The sequence below is a fragment of the Geospiza fortis genome, unplaced genomic scaffold, assembly GCF_000277835.1.
Source record: "Geospiza fortis unplaced genomic scaffold, GeoFor_1.0 scaffold162, whole genome shotgun sequence".
Classification (NCBI taxonomy): domain Eukaryota; kingdom Metazoa; phylum Chordata; class Aves; order Passeriformes; family Thraupidae; genus Geospiza; species Geospiza fortis.
Window position 1 is genome coordinate 6,039,801 of NW_005054316.1, and position 22,071 is coordinate 6,061,871.

Consider the following 22,071-nt stretch of genomic DNA (forward strand, 5'->3'; position numbering starts at 1 on the left):
TGCTGAAAGCATGTTAATATGTCCATTTGCATGGAACACATGTGACAGTCTCTATGTGAAGTGCTAGGTCTCAGACATACCCTTTAACAAAGGAGTTCACCATTCCAGCAGATCTCAGCATGGGCAAGTTCTTGGCCCCAAATATCATAACCTGAAGCTGGCAGTTGAGAACTCCTTGGCCTTTGTTTCCTGAAAAAGGAGCACTTATCACATGAAATGCCCAGTTAGTTCAGCTCATAGCTTAAGATGCTGCTAAAAGTAAGCAGGGGAATGCCTAAGTGGCACTACTGAGATAAGGAGTCATAAGGCTGGACTAGGAACATTTCAAAGATTTGAATGTTTGTACAGTGAATGATTCACACACAAAGCAAACCAAGCAGTGAGCAGCAAGGCTGCTTTGTGATCCCTATTCCAAAGACAAAGCTTTCTGTTGTGTTTGTGAAAAGCAAACACAGGGCAGTACACACAGAAGCATTTCTCAGGAACAGTCAGAAGCAGTGGAGAGAGTCAAAGCCATGGTGTGGTACTGCTCCACTCACAGCTCAAGAGCAGACCCAAAACACAGGCCTGCATAGGGAGGAAAACCAGAAGATACAGGGTTGGTAACTTTGGGATCATCTGGAAAGAAAAGGAAACAAAAATAACAAAACAGTTAATTAGAGATTCCCATTGGTCTTTACCTGTTGCTGTGGTCCTGACACAGAGAGCACTACAGGAGCTCTGAATGTCTGTATGCCTCACTAAGGTCTAGGGAGGTGAGGTTTCCCTATCCCTCCCTCCCAAAGTGTTTATTTCACTCAAGCAGCAGGTGCTTGCTCTGACTTAGTGTACCTTACAAGTTTTCATTACTAGAAACTGAATCCTGACTATACATTTTGAACCTAACACCTTCCAAGTGAAACCATTTCCCTAAAATGAGACCACTGGAGGAAGCCAAGGGTGCTGATCTGGTATCCTTGTAGATACCTCCCTTCCAAGTTTTCCCCAAACTGGCAGTCTCTGCCTTGGACAGCAGAACTGCTGTTTCACCTGCAGAATTACCTCTACTGGTAACATCATGACAGGCACTAGTTTGGAAAACAGCTGGCTGTATCATACTGCTGCCATTATAATGTACAACTTTTGCTGGCATTAAAAAGAACAAATATACAAAGCTTGAAAATGTTTTGATTTTAAATAATCCAAGATATAAAACACCAAAAAGCACCAATTGCTGTAGCTGTTAAAAAACCCATACAGGAATATTACATGGACACTTTGCCAGTCCTTCATTGATGTCAGTTCTTTTCTAGCCAAGGAATTCACAGAATCATTTATGTTGGAAAAGACCTCTAAGATCATTAGAGGATCTGTTAATTAGGATCTTGAGCAACTAAATCATTAGGATCACAGAGCAACTGTTAAGCAGTTGTGCATGCCAAAACATTTTATACCTTCAGACTGGAGGTTCTGATACTGGGCTGGTACCGACAGCCTTGCAGACACGAGGAGTTCAGCACTGTACTGGATAAGATCTTCAGGCTTCTCAAGCTGAAGAAAGGGACACACAGAAGTCTGCATTACTGCAATCATTCTCACAGCTTATTCTCACAGTTCATTTGTGTTTCCAACATATCTTGCTAAGGGGCCGGATTGACAGCACCTTCCCCTCAATGATCTCATAGGGGTGATCTTTCTCACAGCTTTCGCCACATCTTGCTCTTAAGGTACAATGAAGCACAAAAACTTGGAATCACCTTGGGTTTGAGTGGATACCAGTCAAACTGCATCGAGTCTTCCTCAAAATTCCATGCTGCCAGGGGAATCACCACTTCCCCCAAAAACACCCTGTATTTGAGAGCTCCTGCATGCCACACAGAGATCTGAAGCTGCCGACTTCTCAGCTGGGAGTGTTCAATCTTGTACTAGAAAGACAAACAGCATTTACAGAGCAAGGCACAGGATGAATGCAGGCCCAAGCCCATGACCAGCTCCCAGGAAGCCCAGCCACAGCATGACTGAAGGCCTCTGGATGCAGACAGAGCCATGTTGTCTCATTGTGCTTTGCAATCTGAAAAAAACCCAACTACCTATATATTATACATGCTGAATAATGCTCATTCAAATAAGAAACAACATTCCAGGAATACCTTGACCTGCCTTGCTGAAGTTTTTGATTATAAACTCAGAGCTTTAAATAACTCTTGACCATTTTTGCTGGAGTTTTGGGGTTTGGTTGTTGTTTTTTTTTCTTTTTTGGTTGGGGGGGTCTTGGGGATTGTGGGGTTTGAGTTTGCTTGGGTTTTTGTGGGTTTTTTTTTTTGGTTTTTTGTTTGGTTGGTTTTTTGGTTTTTTTTTTGTTTGTTTGCATGTTTCATTTATATACACATATATGTTTATACATATATATATATATTTCTGTTTACACTCCCAACAGAATGTGGCTGCTCTGGAAGTCAGTTCAAGAAGAAGACACCTAATGATGGTTCTTAAATTCCCATTCTGGTCAGTGGACATCTACTAATGCAGTCAGCAGGGGCAAGGAAGTAATTCAGCTGATGACTAATTAAAGCCTTGATCCACTCTCCAAACATAGTTAGAGCCCTTTGAGACATTGCTGGGTATCTAATACACCCCCTGAGACTGCCAAACCCAGCCCACAGGTGACCTGCATGGGAAGCTGGAGGCAATGGCACAGGCAAGGAAATCAGTACCCATATTTAGGCTGCTGAATCACAAGCTGGGTGTGGCTCTGTGGCTCATCACCCTGAGTCACCCGGGGCTCCAGTGACTCCCAAGAGCACTCACACAGCTCTCACACATGCAGCTACCTCCAAATGCAGGTGCCTTAACCTGCAGCTGAATCCCACCCAGCTGCATGGCAGTGTCATGATGGAGCTCACCTGCAGCAGTGCTATGCACTTTTGACCACATCTGATACTCTGGAAAAACTAATAATTAAACTATTTTTAAATATTTCCAAGTGAACATCTGTAGAGTTTATGCAGCCAGCTCAGGCATGGCTCTCACTCTGCTTAATCACTTCTGCATGACTGACACTGAAAAACTACTATAAAATTAGGACCAGTGATTTCAACTTCTGGCCATTTTTTCTGCCAATTTAAACCCTACAGACAGGCTGTATAAGAACCACATACATTACAAAAATCCTTTTATGTTATTATCAATAACATTATCAAAGTCAATTTGAACTATTGACTTTACAAACATTTTGCTTGTCTCACTCACTGTTGATTCTTGATGTTCACTCACACCAAGAGTTGGGGGTAACACTGAAACTTTTGTGTAGTTCAAGAAACAACACAAGTGTGCCTCTCCACTAACTTTGTGCCATATCTCTTCCAAGACAATATATTACTGAAGAACTCATCATCATATGTCCTACTGCAGCTTGCCAAAGCAAACACACACAAAAATGGTTTACAGCGACCTGAGTATAGGAGCTGGGAAAGCTGGGAACAACCAAACTAAGGCAGGCTCTCCTGGCTGACAGTACTCAGCTTTGTATTTAATGAAGTGTCTGGGAAGTAAGAATAATGATTCCTGTTTCCTATGCACAATTCTAACAAGGATGCAAGAAGCAATACTGAAAGTCATTAAGGAGTTGAAATCATAACTGCTCTTCTCGGCTGGGATAATTAATGTTTGAAATTAGACAGTACAAAGAAAGAGCCTGGCATCAGCTGCAGAGGGAAAAGGAAGGAGACATTGTTTTGGAGATGGTGGATTTCAGCTGGGACACAGTTAAATGTAGAGAGACACTTCCAGGGGCACTGACCAAAGGGTATCACTTGAAAGGGATATTTGTTCTCAAATACACCCAGTTTCTGAATGTACAAGAAAAAGCATCTAGAGAAGACACTTTGCTTTTGAGACATGGTAAATCACACTGGTATTCACTAAAAGTACTTTCTTGGACAAAGGCAGACTTCCCTAATGGTTTGCAATTTACTGTTGCAGCTCCAAAAGCAACTCTCTCTTATTTAGACTGAAAAACCATAATTTTTAGACTTATTATTTTCAGTAATTCCTAAACTTGTCCCATCAGTTCAGAACTTGCAAGATTGTACCATGGAAATGCACAGTTAGCAGCATGGGATTGCAAACTATACCTTCAAAGTCTCATCAAACTCTGGATCCACTGTGCTCTTTTTGACAGCTGTCTTCCTCTTACTCCAAGGAGATTTATCAGGAAGTAAATAAACCTTCACATACCTTGGAGATAAAGATACATGGAAAGTGATCAGAAGGAGCAGGGAGGACCAAATGAAAAAAACAATTAGATGAGAGGAGATTTTTCTTAATTCTAAACAACTTTATTGACTTTTTACGTTCCCAAGCAATAAAATGGCAAAACACTATTTACAGATTTTCTCAATATCATTGTGGATATTCAGCTATCTTTGTGTACCATTCAGCTAATGTGTTTCAATTCCATTGGAGTTGGGGAGGGATTAAGATCTGAATAGGAATCCTCTTGTCATACCCTTGGTCTCTGATAAAACAGCCCCTAAAGAAGTCACCTTGTCAGTTGTAGTGACAGCTTTATGATAAAAATAAACAGCATATTATGTGCTCAAAGAAAAAAATGTAAACTCAATCAACTTTAGAATCACTGCTACTTGTACCCCAACATTCATGAAGAAAATCTCATCTTCACAACATCAGGTCAACAATTCAGAATAACTCAGAGGTCTTACAAATGCTAATTATTCTAAGAGCCACTAGAACAAAAATGGGAGGTTGTCTCAAGGGCTCAAGATTGCCCTAACATTGATTCAAGAAAAACCGGCCAGAAAAAATTTCTGGAAGCTGAACTGGACCAATATCAAGCACCAATGATTCATACCCAAAGTTTCTCAAGTGTAGGTCAAGTAAACACTAATACTTAAATATTTCCCTTAATATCAGCTCAGTGGGCTGTACTTGTGTTATGGCTTCAGAACTAAAGAATTTCAGCAATAGAGAGTGCTTCTAGCTTGTCAGGGAAAGGAGCAGCTGTTTGCACAATACAAAGCATTTTTAAACTGTACTTAAACATATTTCAGATATTATGATTTAAATGAATTTTAAAAGAGCCTCTTGATTAACTTACTGGGCAAATAAAATCAGCTGTATCTCACATCATCAATGCAGAACTTACATATATTCCCTGTTTTTTCGAAATTGATTTTAAAAACCTAGTTTTTAAAATATACAGATACTAGAAGATTTAGCTTCCTATTCTATGAGCCCAGATAATTTTAATTAAAACATAGCCAGCCAGACTTCAAACCAGCAAATAAGCTAAATAATTAATCAGGTTTTAAACATCAGTTAAAAGCCTGCTTTTCAGCAAGCATGTCAAATAAGTGTGCTGTACTTTTTCATCTGGTTTGGAAATCAACAGAAGTATATAAATATATACCCACAGAGAACATAATGTTTACCACACAGCACTTCCCTCATTGCCTTTCAGGCTTCCTGCAACTGTTTGCCTGGCTTAATTACCAGGGGACTTAGAGAACCTTGACCCACTTCTGAAGTGCTCCAAACAGCCCTTCTCCAGAGGCTGCTTTTCCAGCAAGGCACTGCTCATCACCAAGCTTGTCTGTATGAATATTCTCTGCAAGATCTGCACAAAATCCACCATCCTTCTAGGTGAAGGTGACTGCAAGTCCACGATTCCAATGTGGGTCCTCAAATGCTCAAACACAGCGAGACAGCAGGGGCAAGAACAGGTAGTCAGGGACCCTACCCAGTGATTTTCTGTCAGTGGTTACTGCATGGTCAGAGAGGACTCTTTAGTGATAAACAGAGAAATCACCAAGGCTTAATTATCCAACCAAGATTTTCTATGGCATGTTTTATGCACAGAAATATCTACCTCTTCCTCTTACAATGGTGCATAATTATTAAACAGCTTTAGATTTTAAAATATACTGTAGCAGCTGAAATGTTTACTTTTATCAGAGAAGATGGAAGCACCCAAGTAGTACAGCAACCACCCAGTGACCCACAATGGGTCAGCAGATGAATGAGAAACAGGACATCTCATGTTTCAGCCACAGCTTAAGAATTAAAAACTGAATAGCTATTCCTGAGGCCCAAAGGTGTTCACCAGCAGCACACATCCCCAACTGCCTGCTCACAGGCAGGGAAGGAGAATTCCTAGCAGAATATGGTCACAATGGAATAAGAACTGGTATGAAATCTATTTGTCTTGCAGTGTGTATCTGTGCAAAGGTTTGGTGTGTATGTTGGGTGTTCTGAAGGTGCCAGTATTGCACACAACCAAATATCAGTCCATTTCACTCAGAACACGCATCAGTATTGTAAAAACCAGAATGTTTTCCCTTATGTTTCTTCTTCTCTACAGAAATACTTACGGGTTACACTTTTTCCTCTTCTCCTCTCCATAAGCCAGGTTCTTGCATGCCTTGATGCAGATTTCTAAGATGCAAGCTCTGAAGTTGTACTTTAAGGCAAACTCTATTTCTCCTGTGATGTTAGCCTTGCCAAAATTGCCAGACTCAGTGCAAGTGCTGCTAAGACTATACAAGCTCCCCTAAGAAAAGACAAATATTTGGTAAAAGCAGCTTCAGATCAAACAGGACAAAACATTTATTTCCCTCAGTAGTCAGTATTTTTACAGATATCATTGTAAAGCTACTGCAAATCATGAAATTTAGGGTAATCTGTATAAAACATTCCATTGCTTTCATAACATCCCTGAAAATCACAACTGTAATTGCAATTCTACTGCTTTGCCCTCTTCTCTTCAGTAAATTTTCTAGGCTGAGAAAATGCTTTAAGTAACTTCTGGATCTAGAAACTGTTTTCATATAAAATTGCTATGTTGCTTTGCATGAAAAAAATGGGCTAAGTATCTGAGAGTAAAAAAAGCCTCTGAAATCTAAAAACATGAAAAAAACTACATTGCACTAGACTGTTTTTAATACATAGCTCATAGTAGGGTACACTACCAAGACATTTGGTTCTACCATGTATTAGAGGAAATACCAAAGTGGCCTGTACATCCAGTACATGCTTTACAAGATGTCCCAATTCCATACAAAAATTATGTATTCTGTATTGCAGACCATTCAGGAGAGATTAAAAGATGCATACTTCCAGCTGTTGTATGTAGGTGCATAAATATGTTCCCCAGCTGAGCTCAGCCACTTCGTTCTCCCTTCATTTACTTCCACCTTTGGGTCAAGGTGGAAGTAATATGTGTGGATGGACCATATATAAAGAGCACTCGTGTCTAGCATTGACAGAAGGCAGGACACTGCAAAGCAGGAAGAGATCAATCCTTTGTGTGGCCCCACCCAGACAGGTAACTCTAGGGTGCTATTGCCTTCACTGTAACAAATTATCAACTCAGAACAGTTTGATCTCTCTTCATTTATAATGATATTCTTTAAGGTGAGCCCTAGAAACTTTTTACACAGCATTCATCACGAAGGCAGCACTGTTGTGATCAGTTTCTCAGCAACACTGCCCTAGATTGCTAAGATATCTGTGTTAGATCACTCCTCCCCCCAAAAATAAACACCAACCCACACAGGACTGGTTGGCCAAGGAGTTCTGCCTTGCACAACCCAGCAGCTACAAGTGCAAAGCAGTGTTTGCAAGATCATATCTCTCTGCTGTGGAGATGCTTTTCTTCCTTTGTACAGCATGCCAAATACTCATTTCACACCAAGGGATTTATTAGACTAAAGAGGCTATCTGCTCTCTCTTTTCAGCTCTAAGCAACACACACGTTTCAAAAGAAGGGTCAGTGCTTACTGAGGAAGTCAAAAGAAGGGTAAGGACTGTTTCAACCTGATGCTTGTCACAAATAATCTTGCTCCCTTCACAGGAAGTGTATCAGTGTAATCAGTCTAACTGCAGCTTTGTTCAGCTCTGCACTTTCATTCACTAACATATTTTTATTCACCAGACCAGAAAATGTTTTTCCACCAAAACCTATTGTGCCAATGGAATGCAAACAGTTTTGTCCTAAGCTCATATGTCCCAAAACAAAATTCTGTGAAAGTCTCTCATATGTGTTCCATAGAACACCCTATTTATTTAGGAAGGCTGGATAGGTGTTATGATTGATGATGTTTGGACTGAATATCACCACATATGTCTCCCACCTGATCAGGCATCCCATACATTTTATGTGGAAGTCACCACTTTAGATTCAGTGAGCAGAGATATAACAATGACTTAACATATTGCACTTCTGATGGCATGGCTGGGAGCCATCTGATGTGCTGGAAGAAACATTTTTTATGGAGTGGCCTTCAATATCCAACAATTGCCCATAAAGAGAAGTTTAATGAATTTTGACCTCCACCTTTATAAGAGAGCAGAAAATATTTCAGTTTTAAGACTGAGCTTTCTGTAGCCCAGCTCAAATGGTTGTCATTGGAATCACAAATGTAACACAAAACTGTTTTCCATTTGTCAGCTTAACACCTCAGACTCCCCAGTGCAATGAACTACAAGAGAGCACCTAGGTCCCTGTGTGTGTTTCTGCTTCTCTGTCAAGTGAGCAGGTTTAATTTTGAGTCCCTAAGTCATTTGAGTTCCCTTCTTTACAAGATCAGTCAGGAATTCTTTGGATACTTCACCTTGCTTAACCTCATCACTAATAGATAGAAATTAGCTTCCACAGTTAATCACAGAGGCTTTAAAGCACTGTGCTGAGTTCATTTATAACCAGTTTCCTTCTCTCTCATTTGCAGTATTCAAAATGCCATCCAACAGAGGATGATTCAATGTCATCCCCTAAGCCTATGAACTGCTCCCCTGGCTTCCATCACTGTCAGTTTCCTCTTCATTCACTGGCATTCTGACATTTGAATTTCCACTGACATTTCCAATACCACAGTTCTTGCAGACTGACAAAACCCTTCTGGTAAATGAAGCTTGAAGAGAAAAAGTCAGATACTAGGTGAAAAAGTACCACATTCATAATCCCTAATAATCAAATGGGAAGAATGTTAGCTGCATTTGCAAAATTCAGAAGAAGTTATTCTATCAATTATTCATTATCAGTGGATGATATATCCATCAATTATCCATTATTAATTTGCCTCATGCTTCAAAAGGTTAACAGTATTACTATGAGGACTGTGCCAAAGGCATCAGTCTTTCATCAGATACAAACTCAACCGCAGTTCTTCCTTCATTTTGTAACACAATCCAAAATACACCAATATTCTGCACAAGCTTTTACATCTATTCCCTTTAAACACCTCTTCTGTTGTGTTTCACCTTTAACTTACATGTTTTTTGCCATCACAGAAAACTGTATCACTCGTGGGACTGGTTGTTATGTCTTCTTCTTCCTTGCAACTACTTTTGCTCCGAGTTTCACTGTCATTTTGGGCCCCAGTGATGAGCTGTTGCAGACTGGGGGTACTTTTCATCTGTAAGAAATTCAGAAAGTAATTTTTTTTTCAATTTAAGAAAAATGTCCTGATTCAAGAATGTTATCCAAAGAAAACTCAGTAAATATCTACAACTGACTCTGATTAAGGTCATGCTAGTGGCACACCTTCAAAGATAATGTTCATTTATCAACTTCATTTAAATGCTGATTTATAACTCTCAACCCAGTTAGTAATACACTCATTATATTAATAATTTTTTTAAAAATCAACATACCACCACCTAATCTAAGGGTCACAACCACAGCAATTACTAACAGCAGTCTACTAATAACACACCAAAAGTAGCAATATATTAATAAAAGTCCTTATTAGGCCTTAACAAAACAGTAATTTTGGAAGAAAATATAATCTTGCCTCCAGGAAATTAAAAACTGTTTTGCAATAGGCATGACACATGCCCATATTTACCTATGCAAGAATGAACATAAGTTGAAAGAGATTTGAAAATAGAAACAGACTGACAAGTTCCCTTCTCTTTGTTTATAGAAAAAGTTTAAAATTCCAAGGTGTTCTTGACTTTGCTTTGACTAAGTCCATTCACCTTTCCAATTTTCCCATGAAAACCCTGATAATTTCTGATATATATATATAGATATATATATATAGATATATCAAAACTCCTTGAGATTTATCTTCAGTCACCTCTGTTACCAAGAACAACAGCTAATAGAATGAAATGCTGAAATACAAATACATAGGGCTGGAAATATGCTCAAAATATTGGTGTTTGTGGCACACCACTTCCTGGGGATAATATAATCTATGAAAAGTATGTTGACACCTCAATGGATTGGAAAAAAGCAAGGTAAGAAATTTTACATGGTTAGGATCTAAGAAAATAACTTGTTTTTAAAAGGTGTGTAGCAGATTACCTGAAAGACTAAAAAGATGAAGCTAAAAAGAATATAGTGTGACTGAATCAATAGCAAGGATTAGGACTTATTTGCACAAACAGGAAATGTGAAAGAGTCCCTCCTGCACAGCAGCAGACAGCACTAGAGAATGAGGACAAGAGGTGAGATAATACAGTGAGATTACTTCTGAAAAAAACAGGTTGTGCAAAATCTTAACCAGTCTCCTGTTATTATAACACACAGAAATTGTGATGTCTATTAAGTGCTCTGCCTTAAGAACAGATGTAAGAATTAAGTTACCTTGTGAAAGGGAAACAGACAGAAAATGCATTCAGAATACAGTCTCAAAAAAGCCCCCAAGTAAACCCAAAATAGTATTTCCTAGCAGAGAAAGTGTTTTCTGCTTTATAAAACCCGAAACACAGCCGATTTTCACTTGCTAACCAAAACAAGCTGAATACACTGAATTTTAGCTTCTACTTGGATCAGAAAGACTCTGCTATTGTGCAGTACAGAACACAAAAGGCTGACAAGGCAACACAGCTACCAGTGCTAAACTCAGCAGCAGGTCACACAAGCCCTGCCCAGCTCTCATGTCTGCTGCTGTTGCCACAGGAGAGGTAACCCACAGCTACCAATGCACCACAAACAGCTCCCAAATGTGGCACATGCCTGCTTGCTCCCCCAGTGAGGCAGGGATGGCTGCACCTCCCTTAGTGAACTTAGGCATTCTAAAGATAAGATGCCCTCAAAATCCAGATTTTACTCTGGCTGGTACTTCTTGCCTTTGGATTTGGTTTTTTCACTAATACTGAGTTTAAGTATAATCTCTTTCAAATTTAATCCAAAGGAATCAAGCTCTGCACACATCACAAATTTAGAAAACAAACTTAAGAAACAGATAATCCCTGAGGCTAAAATAGTGCCCCAGTCTTCAACATTGCACACTCAAACTTGAGGTTACAGTTACTACTTCACAGTCATTCCTTAGAGAAAAATATAGTTTCTAGGGGGAAAAGCCACTCTTCTGATTCATGCTCTGAAAACAAAAGTTCTTTCTGGGGTGGAAATCATAACAAGTAAGATTTCAACATGGTATTTTCTCATAAATATAATTAATTGTTTGGCAAGTGTAATTTAAAACATGTTCTGTCCCATAAATTAAGGCATAGTTCTAGTAAGGATGTAAACAGCTACCATTTCTAAAGGAAAACAAGCTGAAGGACATTCACCAAAAAAAATCAGCATTACTTCTTGCAAAACTAAAATTTTAGCTTAAATACAGTCCAGAGATCAAATGACTTGGAGAAATAACACTCTGGCACAGGAATATTGAAACTTTTTTTTCAAAACCTGCAATGCAAAGTGTGGACCTAACTTCTAAATTTTTAAGTGGGCACGTTTAAATGTGCTCATTTTTAAATTAAAAACCCACACAAATAATTTGGATTCTCCTACTAATTAATTTCTTAAGTCAAAGAATCCATATCCATCTTTTAAATGTGGCAGATTGATTGTGATCAGCATGCAGTGAAGCATAGTCTGAATTCACATTACCTCCAACTGTGATGTTTTTCAATGCATTAGAGGAGCAGTGCTCTGCCTGTGGAATAAAGCCAATATCAAAGTGTGGCTTGCCACAATGAAAGCAGCACTCAGGTAACCAATAATTGTTGCCAATTCTATTGATAATTTAATTGCATACACAAATACCAGAACTCATTTCACTGAGTTCTCAGATGTGGTTGGGCCAATTCAAACTGCCCAGCCCATGCAATTTGACATCCTGTCTCTTCCATTTATCAGCACCTAACACTTCTGAAGAAAACTAAAAAGTGCACAAGAGCTGTGAGCAATGCGTGCCACAAGATCTGGCCCAAAGCAAGAGCTTTTCTCAGCATCTAATCCAGGCACTTAGCAAACCACACTGACCTCACTCAGACTAACAAGGCACTCCAGTAAGTGACCACAATGTGGAAAACTGAGTATGGACAAAGTTCAGTCGCTTGAGAGCTGAAAGTGTACAAAACAAAATCTTCAGTGTAACTCTAAAACAGAAATGTGAGATCATCTTCAGCCCTGCACAATTCATAGGAAAACATTTGACTGGATTTTTCTCAAACTTCTCAAGAAAACATTGAAAGCTAGAGACTGTAACCAAAGCAAAAGGAAAAGGGAGGTTGCACAGCAACTAACAGCAATGCTTTCTCCCTGACAAGTTAAAAAATGCTCAGAAAACATCGGGATGGGTCTGTGATGGTCATAGCTTGTCCTGTTCAGCAGCAAAAGGGGCAGGAAGAAGACAAGACAGAGCATCTCCCTTCAGTCTAACAGTCACAGAGCAGGTATCAATTCAACCTCAAGAGAACCTGTGAGCACCTGAGAGAAAAATGTCCCATCTTCGCCATCCTTCCCTCCCTTGTCAAAAATCCCAGTCTAACATTTCAACTCTGGGCTGACATCAGTTGTACAGAATCTGTGAAAAACCTTGTGAAGAATCAGAGTTCTGACCACAGCCAGTGAACATCAGCTATGTCCTCTTCATAAAAATAAAAGAAAAATTGCACCGTGCACATGATTGCTCTCACAAATGTATTTCACTCTGAAACAGCTCTTACAGCTAGAGACTGTGTATAATAATATGGATACCCTGCTTGTAACATTGATTGCAGTGTCAGACTGGCTCCTTCTTTGCTTTCTTCTTTCCACATTCTTCCCATAATCTGTGGTTAGGACACATCTGTCAGCCATATCATTCTGGGACTTTGATATTTCTGAAGATAGAATAAAGAGAAAAGTCACTATAACAAACTTTGCAAGCAATCCTATAGATTTATAGGCTAATTCTGTAGCTTTCAAACTGTCATCGTGTACCTTTAGCATTGATCTCCTAAGAGTAAGAAACAGCTGGGAAGACAAGTGGTTGTCATATTGTATATAATTATATTTGCCTGCCTAAATCTTTCATGCTGTTTCAACTGGAAATTATACTCCCTGCTGCCTATCATTATACCTGCTGCAAGGAATGGTAAGCCATCAAATACAGTTTCCTCTCAGAAGCAGCTACTACAGCTCCTATGTATAGTTTGATTTCTAAAGCAGTTTGGTTTGGTTCAGGATAAAAGCAAAATCATTACAACAACATAAAGCAACATGACAATGAGAAGTAGAAAGAAGATAAAATTGGAAAATATTTAGAAATGTATCCCAAAATATGGACGAAAGAAAGGATGTTACATACACTGGTCCCAAACCACATATTATTTTAAGAACCTGAATAGCCTGCATTGATTTCAATAACATTATTCACATGGATAAGCTTATGTCCATACTTAAGCATCTCGTTGAATTAGCACTTCAGTAACATTTAGTTTATTGGCAAATAAATCTACAGGATGATTGAACATCTGATGCCCCACTTTTCACTTCTTATTCCTCAGTGTACACTCAGAATTTTGCTTAAAGGGAAGGGCAGCACTCATCCATGACTTCTGAAGTTGAATATGAGCAGGCTTAACTGCAGATACTTTGTTGTCAGTCCCAGATAGACTCTCATGAAGAATTAAAAATTTATAAGTAGCACATGAAATAGCTATCATATGTTTAATTCATACAGAAGAAATAAACACTTTTCTCACAACATGAACTTCTGTAGAGGAACCTCAGACAGCAGACAATACAACATTATGGTATTCAAAAACAATGGCACTCAAGTGTGATTTTTAAAGACACTCTGGGTTAGTTTTGTTCTTAGCAGCAATCAGCCCTCAGATGTTTACTGTACTCTGTGTACACCATTAAGGCACCATGTGACCCATTCAAAGGCAGCTCAATTAAGCCATCTCTGTAAACGAAACCAGGTTTTTAACATACACAATGAAATCACAGATCATAAAAGAGACTGGAATTGAGAGTTCTAATGGAATAGATATAATCTGAGTAGCTTGACCAGCAGTAGAGGCAGAAACAGCAGCCTTGCCTCACACTCTCTTACAAGGAACAGTTTATAGAACAGGTTATCATGTGAGGAAACACAAATGTTCAGTTCTCATATCTATTCTTCTTTTGGTTTCTCTACCCAAATATCATTAAGACTGACACTCTCTCTAGGGCCAAGGGCAATTTTTCACTGCAAATAAAACTACAACCAGTAATTCATTTTCCATTCACCAAAAGGCCACCATTGGATTACAATCTCCTCTTGCTGCCAAGCCCCAGTGGAACAGGAGGCAGCAGCACAAAGGAGCAGATGTACAATGGCAGCTTTGTGCTGCACGCACCCATCCCTCGTTCCCGCTGCGCTCAGACACGCACACACGCTGCCTCCAGTGAGAGAATAGAGGCACAACAAGCTTCTCCAGGTTTATTTACTGCAGCACACAAGAGCTGGGTGTATTAAATACCTCTGCAAACCAGGACACTTTTATCTAGATAAGATACAGAGTACTAACTTTAGACAGTCGTGATCAAAAACATTTATCAGCACAGTACCAGGTTTCATTGAGAAGCAATACTGTCTGAAAAAGCTGCTTTCTTAAGTCAAGAAACCCAAGTCTTTCTCTCTGTAACATTTCTTTTAATTACTGACTTCAATGATTGCAACAGCCTGTTATTTTCTCCCAAATTAAACTGCTCCACATTAGCTGAAGATGAGAGCACCTGAGTGGGGTTTCACTTGTAGCTGAGCTGAACTAATAACTTTCTTCCATCTCCCTCTGGAATGCCTGCTGTGCTCTTCTCCATCCCTGATATGGCTGCTGATCACATGGACCAGCATTCTCTGTTGTACATGTTCCAACATATATTTTACCTTGATCCCACTTAACTCACTAAAACAGCAGAAAAGTACCTATGTGCTTTGTCTAGGTTAATGTTCCGCTCTTTAAAAGAGCTAAACCAGTTTCCAGAGGGTTCCAGATGCTAATTATAGCAGCATAACACTCAAAACAGAGAGAAAAGAAAGATGTTTGAGTGGAGTAGGACCTTCCTTTTGGTACAGGGAATTAATAAATTAGTTTGCTGCAGTCCTGACAGTTTTTACCAGTAAGTCTGGGATATGGCCAGGCTTCAAACTAACAGAAAGCTGAATAAATTATTTTGCATCCAGTTCTGTGCTGCCACTATTACTGTTTCCAGGATCTTACACCACTGTATGCTTCTCTTTAGGAGCAAATCACCACATCTCTGCATAGCTTTAATGCGTTCTCACAGACACAACATTAAATTTGCACAGTTCAAGGAGAATAGGTCTTTAAGATGGGTGGAAGAAGCTATAGGAAAGACCAAACAAGAAAAAAAACAAGACTTAAGGGGAAAGGCAGCAAGGCACTGAAGCCAGATTTACTCAGGTCTAATCTCACATGTGCAGTTGTGTAAGTTGAAGCTAGTAAGAAAATACTACGGTTTGCTCAAATCCATGCAAATTTGCAAGCCTCTGTAATCTTCTTAAGGCTCAGAAGTTATTTTCCTCTGGTCACTGATGCCTTTAATTTGTTTTTCACAAAGGCTGACTGTCCTCAGTGTAGTTAGCCTTAGAGGTGCACACAGACTGGAAAGCTTAGAAATTCACTCAGAAATGTGCACTGAAAAATTCCCTTCACAAAGACTGACTGTCCTCACTGTAGTTAGCCTTAGAGGTGCACACACAGTCTTTATCCCTAGGAACAGCAGGCAGTGTAAGAGAATGGAAGGAACCAAAAGCATCAGAAGGGAACAAGAGTTGTCAGGACTGGAAAGCTTAGAAATGCACTCAGAAATGTGCACTGAAAAATTCCACACAACTAGACTGAGAAAGAGGAAGGAAGTCCTCATGAATACTGCCAGTGAATGAAAATATTAAACTCCTGTTAAATGACAGACTCTTTAACCAGGTCAGCTGGGGTTCAGCCAGATAACACGAAGATCAGAAATTGGTTATTACTCTAACGTGAATTAAATATACTACATCTGAACACCTGGTAAATGAAAAGAAAAATTATACAGTCTTTTCACATCTTTACAAGAAAGATGTTCTGGTTTGATATTATCAGTTTATTTAACAACTGGCAGAATATTTAAGGAGAATTAGATTTTCTGTATTATTTTTCAGGCTGGCACAACCTTGGCATTAATAGTTTCAGCCATTACTTGATAGCCTTTTTTTTATAACAGCTTCTTGGCCAACACTGTGGCCAAAAAAATCAAAACATTTGACTACATTATCCTGGAATGACAAGACAGTGAAAGTTACTTACTTTTTATGTGCGTTGTGAGAGACAAAAACAAGTTTTCCACAGATTTATTAAACCTTTTAGACTCTCCAAGTTCCTGCAAATGGGAGATGCAAAGAGTAAGAAAACACAAAATATTTGTAATTTTAAAGTTTCAATGATTACATATCTACAGACAACATAACAATCAGATGGTAAAGCTTCAGCCCTTTGCTCACTTCGGTAGACAAATACATCTGAGGACATACATTGATGTATGGAAAGTAATCTTTTCAGTTCCATGGTCTTTCACATATAACTGGAACTCCTCACAGAAAGATCACATTGTAAGTTCAAAAATACAGCTAATTACATCACTAATTTGTGGTAAGGTATTTAATACTTTTATCTATTACAGAACAGAGTTTTCATCAAACTCTAGATACGTACTTAAGAATGTTTACAGAACTGCAATGGGCTTCAAAAACAGGGTCTGAGGATCCAGTCCAAAATTAAATGAAACAGTAATTCAGTGCAATTTCTGTGAGTTTCAAGCCATGTGCTACTATTCTGCTGTAATCTTCTTAAGGCTCAGAAGTTATTTTCCTCTGGTCACTGATGCCTTTAATTTGTTTTTCACAAAGGCTGACTGTCCTCAGTGTAGTTAGCCTTAGAGGTGCACACAGACTGGAAAGCTTAGAAATTCACTCAGAAATGTGCACTGAAAAATTCCACACAACTAGACTGAGAAAGAGGAAGGAAGTCCTCATGAATACTGCCAGTGAATGAAAATATTAAACTCCTGTTAAATGACAGACTCTTTAACCAGGTCAGCTGGGGTTCAGCCAGATAACACGAAGATCAGAAATTGGTTATTACTCTAACGTGAATTAAATATACTACATCTGAACACCTGGTAAATGAAAAGAAAAATTATACAGTCTTTTCACATCTTTACAAGAAAGATGTTCTGGTTTGATATTATCAGTTTATTTAACAACTGGCAGAATATTTAAGGAGAATTAGATTTTCTGTATTATTTTTCAGGCTGGCACAACCTTGGCATTAATAGTTTCAGCCATTACTTGATAGCCTTTTTTTTATAACAGCTTCTTGGCCAACACTGTGGCCAAAAAAATCAAAACATTTGACTACATTATCCTGGAATGACAAGACAGTGAAAGTTACTTACTTTTTATGTGCGTTGTGAGAGACAAAAACAAGTTTTCCACAGATTTATTAAACCTTTTAGACTCTCCAAGTTCCTGCAAATGGGAGATGCAAAGAGTAAGAAAACACAAAATATTTGTAATTTTAAAGTTTCAATGATTACATATCTACAGACAACATAACAATCAGATGGTAAAGCTTCAGCCCTTTGCTCACTTCGGTAGACAAATACATCTGAGGACATACATTGATGTATGGAAAGTAATCTTTTCAGTTCCATGGTCTTTCACATATAACTGGAACTCCTCACAGAAAGATCACATTGTAAGTTCAAAAATACAGCTAATTACATCACTAATTTGTGGTAAGGTATTTAATACTTTTATCTATTACAGAACAGAGTTTTCATCAAACTCTAGATACGTACTTAAGAATGTTTACAGAACTGCAATGGGCTTCAAAAACAGGGTCTGAGGATCCAGTCCAAAATTAAATGAAACAGTAATTCAGTGCAATTTCTGTGAGTTTCAAGCCATGTGCTACTATTCTGCCCATTAGAAACTGGAACGCAAAGGCAGCCATCAAATTCACTGCTTCTCACTCAGTAACGAAAGTGACATGTGAATACTGAATGTCACAGGAACATGGGATCCTTCAGGTTGGAGTGGAAATCAGATCTCAGTCCAGTCTTCCTGTGATGAGGCACCAAAACCAGATGCAACATTCTAATCTCAAGTAAATTGGTTAACTACTTCCCTCAAAAACTGAACACTAACTGAAAACAGCCCTCATAGTCTCTAAACTTTCTCTCCCAGTACCCATGCAGCATAAAAATAATGACAAAGTAGCAAAAGGCTGCATTTATATTGCAGAGGGATGTCGCAGCAGTTAACAATTTACCACATTTCTGTGGCTGACCTTTCCATAGGAATGACACCCTAAGGGGTGCACTTATATGTGTATTTTGCAGATACATACATTACCCATCACATTGGTTCCTGCTGGTGATTCTGTGAAAGGAGGTGGAGTTGGAGGTACAACAGAAATTTTACTGGAAATTTAAGAGATAAACAGTGTAACAATTAATATATGATGCCAACAGATGAATAAATAAACTATGTCCATGCACAATACCTTTATTACCCATGTTTCCTGCACTCTGTAAAGGTCTGGGTCAACATCCTGTGTCTGTCAGAGTTGCAGCACAGGTTTATTGCCTGTTCTTAGGAATTAGGAATACCTTTCTACCTTCTCAATCTTGGGGTGCTCCAGGTAAAATTATTAAATTAGAACCATCAGGAAGACCAAATTTAGGATAAAATCCCTAGACTTCTATATGGCTGGGAGTATCACAGACTGTGTCCTGAATTCTAAAACACAATTGCTGTAAAATGCACCCCACATCTTGTTCAGAGATGTTTTCAAAAGGCAGTCGTCTTTATGTACAATACTAAAAGGATCCTTCCCTGCCTGGGTTCAGAGCTGTTAAAGACCCTTTAAACATTGCTGCCATTCCATCTGCGGTAAATAGTCCTGGTCTGTTAAAAAAAAACAAAAAACAAAAAACTGCCTGATTCTGTTATCACAGCACAATCACAGATCCTAAGGTAGCTGGTGAACTTACTTCTTCATTCTTTTTTAATTTTTACCACATCCAGGTAAGAGCAAGTCTTGGTTAGGATCTTATCCAACTGAATATAAGTTCTTTCTTATGCAGCTGTGCCTTGCCAGACAATTAAAATAAATTGAGGCCATCTCTTCATATCTTATTTTACACAGGGCTTTTGGTTTTTTTTGATTGGTTTGGATTTTGGTAGTAGTTGTTCCTTTGCTGTTTGGTGTTGTAGTTCATGGCTTGGTTTATTTTAAGGCAGAGGCCTCCTTTTATAACATAATAAGCAGACTTACTTAATAATATATCACCAGCAATAAGTTAAGCATGGTCATGTATTGGCCTCTAATCAAAGTATTTATTCACTGTAAACTAGATTTAAAATTTTTTAAGTTTGGTAAGTGAAAGTGTCTAACTTCTTGTCTACTATTTATTGTAAAACTATCATATCAGCAATATCTCCCACTAAACAAATAATGATACTGTTATAATACGCAGTAAATAACTTTAATTTACAATCATTTAAATGTATTTTTCAAATTTAACAGATAATTGTATAAATAGTTATGTAAAAAATATAAGCAGATAAAAACAAAGATAATGCACATCCCTTCATTTCAAGGAAGATACTATTACTCCAAACATAGTACTTACTCTGTTGTATGTGAGACCTACTCTGTGGATTGCTGACAGCTAAAAGTGAAAATTTTTCTATGCTTTTATCGTTTGAACTCCAAAAGTATTGATTCTTTTTCATAATAAAGGAATACAAACTACAGTTGGTTTATAACAAAATATATCACCCATACAAATTTGCAGTGTGCCAGGACTGTTTGTCCTTTTACAAGTCTTACCTCAGATTCTGGTAAGATTCCAAGAGCTTTGCACCAACTGTTTCATGTCTGCCTACGAAGGAGGGAAAGAAGAATCCAGAGATCATTTAGTAGCAACATCAGTTACTTATGCCTGTATAACACTTTCTAAAACCAGGGCCTTTCAGGAACTGGCCTGTGCTTACAGAAGCTCATACACATGCAAGCTAGGAATGAAGTCAATTCCCAACTAATGTATCAGCACACGTGCCAAGCAACACCCAAGTCTCTCCTGCATCTCACACCGTACCATGATTTCACCCTCCCCTGGTGCAGGTGACACATTCAGATGAACTCCTCACAAATGCTAAGGACAATCACACAGAGATGCCAACATGACCATTCCTAGGTTGCTAAGGGCTGTCAGCCTCCCAGGGTCCAGGAGGCAGGCAGTGCATGGGCCCACTGTGCTAAAGCATGCTTCAGCCACAAAACTCAAACATTAAGGGAAGCTTGAAAACCTCTACAAGAGCAGGCACATGGTCAACTCTTGCACCTCATGAAAATTTTTTTCACTCTTCCTACCAGAGACCTGAGCAATGACGAAAATGCTTGACTAGCTCACAAACATAAGTGAGAGCCTTTGCTAAGAGCATCCTTGCAGGCAAACAGCAACCATGGCACATCCCTGAGCTGAGCAGCCACAGGACGTGAAGACACCAAGGAGCAAAAGCTCCATCAGGCATCAACAATGAAGACTCATAAAACTGTCATTTTTTTCTGGGGGAATCACAAATATAACAAATGGTGAACTGAAACTATCTGGAGTGACTTTCATCACTAGTAATTCCTGATACAGCAAGCAGCATGCGATCCATGTTTTGCTGAAGATGTCATTAATTATAACATTACTTACATGAAAGTAATAGACCTTAGCTATGGTAGAAACAATAATCAGCTCATGGATGTTAGAATTTTCAATCAGAACTCCAGAATTCTCTTATTGATAAAGAACATTTGCTACCTTAGATTTTAAATTGATTGGTCATGAAAAGTAATCTACCACTTTAATGAAAATATTAATCTCATTCTTTAGGTAGAAGATACAAAAAAATCATTGAAAAGCATAACAATGTATTTATATTTTTTTTACTACACAACATGAGAAAACTTCACTGTAAAATGTTTTTTTTTAGTTCAACTTACTTTCTAATGATTACTTCAGTTATATTCTCAAACCAAAAGAGGGCACTGTCCCTCCAGGATTGAAGATTGCATAAAGGCTGCTGTGTTTCAAAATTTGTCACTTTTTAAACTCCTTTAAATATATCAGTTGGTCTAATCAAAGGAACTAAACAAAACATATTTCTCCCTGCAGGTTTATCTTCTGTATATCTTTAGATCTTTGTGATGTCAACAGCATTGCCATTAGACTAACTAAGCAAAATGCTTCAAGAACCCACAAAGCCTTCATAATTCAAAGTGGGAACCGATTTATTTTGCTGGAAAAAGAGACAGTAACTTGTATTATGAGATTTGATATCCAAGAGCAACATTTTCAAATAAGAATATATTATTAATAGATTGATAATACTACCAGCTTCATACTCGTTGAAAAGAATGAGGGGAAATTATTACCAATGGTTGTTGGATGAAATTGTCCTTTAAAAAGATCAGTCAACTAACACTTTAAAATCAGAAACTGTGTTAGCTAGAATGGACTTTAGTGAAGTCTTTCAAATTTTAAATTATTTTAACAGGAAACCAAACTTCAGTTTAGTTTCTTAATATGCTGCTGCCTTTCACAAACACCTACCACCCAAAATTTGCCTGATTATGCTCTTCCTTTTATAAAATTCTTCCTATTCAAGCTTCCCAATAGAGATTTAAGGCCTAGCACTTTCCTTTTTACCAACTACTCTCAAACATAGACGCAGATACTGGAAGTGAAACAGTATCATTTAAATACAGTCAGGCACAAAATTAAGTAGATGCCTACCT

At 38.4% G+C, this 22,071-nt stretch overlaps 1 protein-coding gene across 1 annotated transcript in view; it reads right to left on the bottom strand.

The window, feature by feature from the left end:
- The window catches only part of SYTL3 (synaptotagmin like 3), a gene marked incomplete at its 3' end in the record, with an annotated part of 30,910 nt that overhangs the window by 2,375 nt on the left and 6,464 nt on the right, over positions 1-22,071 (bottom strand). Inside the window, exons 4-14 of the mRNA XM_005420143.2 lie at positions 20,113-20,164; positions 18,637-18,697; positions 18,027-18,032; positions 17,669-17,741; positions 12,938-13,062; positions 9,267-9,410; positions 6,369-6,547; positions 4,113-4,215; positions 1,737-1,904; positions 1,434-1,530; positions 81-189 (exon numbers count right to left, since the gene is read on the bottom strand). Of these exons, the coding sequence (XP_005420200.1) occupies positions 81-189; positions 1,434-1,530; positions 1,737-1,904; positions 4,113-4,215; positions 6,369-6,547; positions 9,267-9,410; positions 12,938-13,062; positions 17,669-17,741; positions 18,027-18,032; positions 18,637-18,697; positions 20,113-20,164 (1,117 nt within the window). The remainder of the gene's footprint in view (positions 1-80; positions 190-1,433; positions 1,531-1,736; positions 1,905-4,112; positions 4,216-6,368; positions 6,548-9,266; positions 9,411-12,937; positions 13,063-17,668; positions 17,742-18,026; positions 18,033-18,636; positions 18,698-20,112; positions 20,165-22,071) is intronic.